The sequence below is a fragment of the Apteryx mantelli genome, chromosome 25, assembly GCF_036417845.1.
Source record: "Apteryx mantelli isolate bAptMan1 chromosome 25, bAptMan1.hap1, whole genome shotgun sequence".
NCBI lineage: Eukaryota > Metazoa > Chordata > Aves > Apterygiformes > Apterygidae > Apteryx > Apteryx mantelli.
In genome coordinates, this window is record NC_090002.1 from 7,838,327 (window position 1) to 7,844,407 (window position 6,081).

Here is a 6,081-nt window from a genome sequence, read left to right on the forward strand (position 1 = left end):
CCCGCGCCGAGGGAGGGCAGCACCGCCCGGCCCGGCCCGGCCCGGCCCGGCCCGGCGCCGCAGCACGCCGGGAGCTGTAGTCCGGAGCGGCGCCGGGCTGCCCGCGCCTGCCGGGACTTGTAGTCCCGCTAGAGCACGCCGGTTTGCGGGCGGTTTCCACCCAAACGCGGCGTTTCTCACCCCCGCGGGCGGCCCAAGAGGTTGGGTCCCGCGCCGGGGTGCTGCAGCCGCCGGCACCGGGGTCGTGCAGCCCCCGGCACCGGGGTCGTGCAGCCCCCCGCACCGGGGCCATGCAGCCCCCGGCACCGGGGTCGTGCAGCCCCCCGCACCGGGGCCGTGCAGCCCCCGGCACCGGGGTCGTGCAGCCCCCGGCACTGGGGTCGTGCAGCCCCCCGCACCGGGGCCGTGCAGCCCCCGGCACCGGGGTCGTGCAGTCCCCCGCACTGGGGCCATGCAGCCACCAGCCCCGGGGTGCTGCAGCCCCCCACATCGGGCCGGTGCAGCCCCTCGCGCTGATGCCGGAGGCTCGCTGCGGCTGCGGAGGGCTAGCGGCACCCTGGAGAAATGAAGGGTGGCCGGGAGAAACAGCAGCGTGTCCTGCGCAGCGCTGCCCGGCTCGGGGCACCTGGGGTGTGTGGCAGCCCTCCCCGTGGCACCCACCGGGCCCCATGTCTCAGGCAGCATGGGTAGCTGCCGGGGAAGTTTCGGAGCGTGCGGAGCAGGCTCAGATCTGGCTGGATTTTAGTGCAAGATGAGCTCTTGGGCGAACAGGGCCCGCAGTTCAAGGTGGCAGTTTGGGGACCTTGCCCGTCCTCCCTGCCGAGCCCGCAGGGCGCAACGTGAACCGGCCCTGGGGCTGCGGGAGGAGGCAGGACGGGGTCTCCCCTCCCACGCACGCCGCCAGCCGGGAGCAGCGGCAGGGAGTTCCCCCTCTGCGGGGCCCGACGTGGTGGATTTGGCTGGAAACAGCAGATTTAACAGACTGGTCACATGCCCCAGCGGGGTGACTGTCATCTGACAGGGAGACGGGTGTCAGGCAAAGGCCGACGGGGCCCCTCGGCCCATCCCCACGCGTGTGGGGTCAGGCGTCTCAGAGCAGCTCTGGGCACCCAGCGAGAGCTGCTTGGGTACCTGCTCCCGGGCACCGGGCTCCGGCACGGCTGCCACTAGATGGAGGCACGGCGGTGCACACGGCGCCGGACCAATCCGCCAGCTCCGGCCACCGATCCGACAGCCAAGTCCTGCTGGGGGGGGATCCAAGCACGTCCGGGCTCTGGAGAAGTTCACGTCCGGGTCCAAAGCACGCCGCCCCTCTCCTGATCTCGCATCCTTCGGGGCTGCAGCGAGCAAGGGAAAGATTTACCTCTGGAGAACACAAATGGGGCATTTTCCTCAGTCTGGTGAACACAGACACATTCTTTAGTTCCTACTGAGTATCATTTCCACGCTACTTTTGAATCCCTAATTTTGCAAATATATGCAAACAATTCCCCCAAACCTAATGAATTTCAAACCGTTCACAAGCAGCTCATTATCCCTGTGCATCCTGCTCCAAACAGGTTTCCAAGGCCTCCAGCACATGCACAGGCTCAGCCCTGGGGTCCCCTAGACATAGTTAAACAGCTCTGCCTGAGTTGCTCCAAGCTGCCTCGGTTTTCCAGCCAGCCTGCCAGGCCCAGCAGAGATCTGGTTCCAAATCAAAAAGGCAACCTCGAATTTGTCATCGCTGCAAATTCAAAGGCCCCGCGCACATCTGAAAGCGCTTACCACCGCCATCTGCCTCCTTTGCCTCCGCGAGAGCCGGCCCAGCGCGTCCGCAGCAGCCAGTGAGCGCGCGGGGACGGAGCAGGAGGCACGTCCTGAGGTTTGGCTGCGCTGGAACTGTTTATTCCAGTTCAGGTTCATCTCCAATTTGGTAAAGATTTACTGAGGTTGCAGTTTGTCCAGTATTTTCAGCTGGCCCCTAGCTTTTCACACGTGTGTGTATGCGTGCGCACAGCCTGGGAAACAGAGGACTCGACAGGCAACCTCTTGATCTGAAGAGCACCAGGCTAAAACTCTGCATTTGTTCAACACCCTAGTTTTAAGGCAAATGGTCTTAACAAACAGTAAATAAGTTCAGTCCCTCAGGGCGGGCAGCGTTATCCCTGTCACACAGAACCAGAGTGAATAAGAAAATCTGACCCCATGCCGGCATCTCAGCATGCAGGAAAGGAGTGTGGCAGACCCAGGCCACCGCTCCAGGACGCTTCCCAGGTCACCCAGGGAACTCATCCCAACTTGCTTCACTCACGGAGATGCCCCTTCCCCTATCCCACACACACACAAAGACCCAAGAGCCGACTCCGGCGCCGTTTGCTCCCCCGGGACAAGCGGGCAGGAGGGCTCAGAGACCCCACTCACGTCTGCTGGCTCTGCATCAGGTTTGGACGACTTGTCTGCAGTGCAAGTCAAGATTTAAGAGGCATCTCAGTGCTTTTAAAAATACATACAGGGACTCTTCTGGGCCCCCAGTGAAGACAGCATTTAGCAGAGCCTGGGTTGTCCCTGTGCCATGACATGAGCAGGTCGCTGCTGCTTGCTAACACTGGAGATGGATTTCACTGGGCTCCAGACCAGAAAGCGCCTGGAAGCCTCCACAAGCATGAAGTCAAACTTAGTTGTAGTTTTATTAAGGACAGCCATGCCAGATCTTCCCTCAGCTGCTTCCAAACAAGACAAAAGGCAGTTAGAGTCATAGCACTTTATTCACTACAGAAGATTTGGAGACTACTGAGTATTACACACTGGGCCAAGGGAGGATAAGGCTGTGTCTCAGGCACGCTGGAGAGCCACAGCCTCTCCGTTCAGATTACAGAGGATTCCTCAGAGACCAGGAAGAAGGAGCAGTTACCCAGGGAAAGGAAGGCTGTCCCTGGGGGGACATGTGGTGTCCCTAGGCTGACAGGGCAAAGCCAACTCTGTTGTTGGCCATGTCAAAGATGGAATAATACTGCCGGAGGAAGACGTTGCCGAGGATCCAGAGCGGCTGGCCGCTGTCGGAAGACACATAAGTGCTCTCGACCCCAACGGTGCAGACGCCGTTGTTCTGTTGGGGGGAAAGGAGCAAAGGCTATTTCGGTGCCAGTGAGGAGCATGGGGTATTGCCTGCACCTTGGGGAATCAGCGGGAGCTTCACAGGTGCTTTGGCTGGAAGCAGGATTAGACCCTTCTTGCAGTCGCATACAAGGTGCGCGAATGCACCGTGACCTGGCGTGCTGGGAAATGCGACACTCACAGGGAGCTGGGGAAGCCTCTGCACTTGCAAAGAAATTCTGACCTTCTCCTAGGCAAAACTGCCCTATGATGGCAAACACTGGTCAGGAATAACAGAAACGATACCTACATTCAACACGTAGACAGATGGAGGCAGTGGTAACTGGGCTCCGCTGATGGCAAAGTAGAGGGTGGGCATGTTCTGGATGTTGTTGCAGTCAACGACAAACTGCAAAAGAAGAGAAGAGGGGGAAAGGGGATAGGTCAAACCATCACTCCCATCGGAAACCTCCAGCTGAACTCACTCAGCTTGGCATTACCGTCTCGCTGCGTCCTTGTCCTGTGGCATCAGCCCCTGCAAATCCCTCGCTTGCACAGCGCGTCCTTCCCACCTACCCCGTAGTTACTCTCCTGTGCGCCCAGAGCCTGCAGGAACGCTGGCATGTATTGTGCTGGGACGGTGAGATGGAAGGTCCCGGTGTCCACGATGCCATGACAGCCCTGGCTGCACCAGCCTGTGGTGGACTGCCCAATGGAGAACCTAGGGAATGACAGAAAAGGTGTCAGGAAAGACTCACTCATGCTCCAGGGCCACCTCTGGGCTGCCGATGTCACACTTACTCCTCGATACCAATCTTCCAGTAAGCTTCCTGGACCACCGGTGCCCATAAAACCTCCCCTGAGTACAGCTGGGTGTCAACGCCTCCGAGGATGACCTCCCCGCCGTAATTATAGGTTGGGTTACTGGAAAGACGCAAAGTTAAATCAGAAACCAGGCAGGCTACTAAGCAGAAAGCGGTGTAACATACAGGTGTGTGGGAAGAATGTGTAGACAGAGAGTGAATGAATAGAAGGATGGATACAGGCTCGTGTCTGTGTGAGAGAGTCAGAGATCTTACCGGGAGTAATAGAAACTGAAGATGGGTTCAGAAAGCTGGTTCTGCTGCAGCATGTTCTGCATCAGGGTGTTGTAACCACTGATTGCAACGCTCGGGTAAGCCATGCCCAAAATCCCATCGAAGTCCAGGTAGTAATAGGGTCTGCTGGGCTCATCCTGGCTCAGACCAAATTCCTGGTTCGTGACAACGATGTTCTGGATCTAGAGGGGAAGGAAACAAGCTGGGAGATGTTGGCATTTTGGACCCACCTTGATAAGAATGTCCCAGAGGGATATTGCTGGGAACAGGCAGGGATGGCCAGGAAGTTACTGCACTGACGATCCTGAGCTTTTCCGGACCACACGCATGGCATGCTGCCAGGCTGTAAACTCCACCTGGAAGATTCAGGCGCTAATATCTAAAATAAGGTAATTTCAGTAGTCCCCCCTCCCCAATTTCTTAACCTAGTTGCAGACAAACTTGCAGCGACAATCAGTTCTTACCCTAATTGCAGCAACCTGTTTCCTGTGACAACACATCAAAAGTCACTTACTGTCACGGTGTCGTAACCCAACACCACAGACAAGTCGCCAAAGCCGTAGGTCAGGGTGTAGGTGGTGCCAATGTTGGAGAAGGTCGACGACTGGCTGGGATCGAACCTAGCGTGAGCAGCTGCACAGAGAGAAAGTCACAGCCCCCAGGTCAGGTCAGTGGCGTGTGGTGCAGCATCCCTTCCTGCGCATGGGTGGAAATTGCCAGCAAGAGGCTTCCTGGGAACGGGAGTTGACCCGAAACAGCCCAAGTGGTCATCAATATTTTCTGTGGGTTTTATCTCTAGAATTTGCCTCCTTAACGGGGCATTTGGACGCTAGCAGAACAGCTAACGCCTCCGATACCAAGAGCAAATGGTCAAGATTGATAAGAAGCAAAATCTGCGTGGGCAAGGAGCTGCAGCCCCTGGGAGGGATGCTCACCGCAGGCCGGCATCTGGCAATATGTGGATGGCACCCAGAGGTTGGCGGAGCCGGTGTCGAAGAGCACCCGGAAGCTCTGCGGGGGGGTCCCAATGCTGATCTCCCCAAAGTAGAAGGACTGTGGGCAAGAGCGAGGGCAGGTTTCTGTTCAGGCTGGTTTTCTGCAGGAGGTTTTTCAGCTCTCTGCCCTCTGCTAGCTGAGAAAGCCAAATGTCTCAGACGTTGTAGGTAGTGCTCTTAGTCCCTGCAGGCAGCCTGGGCAGCTAAAGCACAGAAGAGTGCCCTGACATGTCTACTTTTAATAGAAAAGTCAGTGGCAATGCCAGGAATGGTACCCTGAGTCTGTGACGCTCAGATCCATCCTATAGCCACCAAACTCAGCTTTTTCTGAAAAGAGAAATAAAATCAGGATAACAACCTGCTTACTTTATACCTTCTGATCATCCAAAATCACCCAAACCTTGAAGCCAGGATATAAGAACTGCAAAATTAATATCCCTTTTCAACAGCATCCTATTGACTCGTGGCCAGGGAGAGGGAGAAACGCCCGCGAGGCTTGCAAAGCTGGCTGAGCAGCTGGGTTAGGTAGCAAGGAAAGATGGAAGGAGTCACAAAATGCCGGAGCCAGGGAAGGAAGGGAGCTCTGGCACTTACATCCAGGTAGTTCGTTAGTGGTTCGTAAGCCACGGCGTTACTGAGCTGATACTTCCTGCCCGGGTCGCCCTTGAGGTGCTTCAGGAAACCCTCCAGCACTCCCGCCTCCGCCATCGCCTCCCGCATGGATCTGCCCTTCCGCAGGGGGATCCTGCACGGGATGGAGAGAGCGGCCAGATGCTGAGCACCCTGCGGGCGCATGGGGCTCCCTGCACCGGGTCCTTGCAGCCAGCGCCGGGGCTCCCCGGGGTCCGGGACACCCACCTCACCGCCCCCTCCGCGAGCTGGAGGCAGACGGCAGCCAGCACGAGCCACCTCAT

At 57.7% G+C, this 6,081-nt stretch overlaps 1 protein-coding gene across 1 annotated transcript; it reads right to left on the bottom strand.

The window, feature by feature from the left end:
- Positions 1-2,935: 2,935 nt before the first annotated feature.
- LOC106494351 (pepsin B-like) lies at positions 2,936-6,081 on the bottom strand. The gene is made up of 9 exons (XM_067310509.1): positions 6,026-6,081; positions 5,762-5,912; positions 5,108-5,225; positions 4,687-4,805; positions 4,155-4,354; positions 3,877-3,999; positions 3,652-3,796; positions 3,386-3,484; positions 2,936-3,088 (listed from the first exon to the last, which is right to left on the bottom strand). Exons 1-9 carry the CDS (start codon positions 6,079-6,081, stop codon positions 2,936-2,938), a joined length of 1,164 nt encoding a protein of 387 aa, XP_067166610.1.

Excerpts from the sequence above, each read along its gene's own strand:
- LOC106494351 (XM_067310509.1), bottom strand. The coding sequence starts at position 6,081 with ATGAGGTGGCTCGTGCTGGCTGCCGTCTGCCTCCAGCTCGCGGAGGGG. Across the intron at positions 4,355-4,686 it reads TGGGTTACGACACCGTGACA|ATCCAGAACATCGTTGTCAC; the intron begins GTAAGTGACTTT and ends CTTCCCCTCTAG. Across the intron at positions 3,797-3,876 it reads TGGAAGATTGGTATCGAGGA|GTTCTCCATTGGGCAGTCCA; the intron begins GTAAGTGTGACA and ends GTCATTCCCTAG.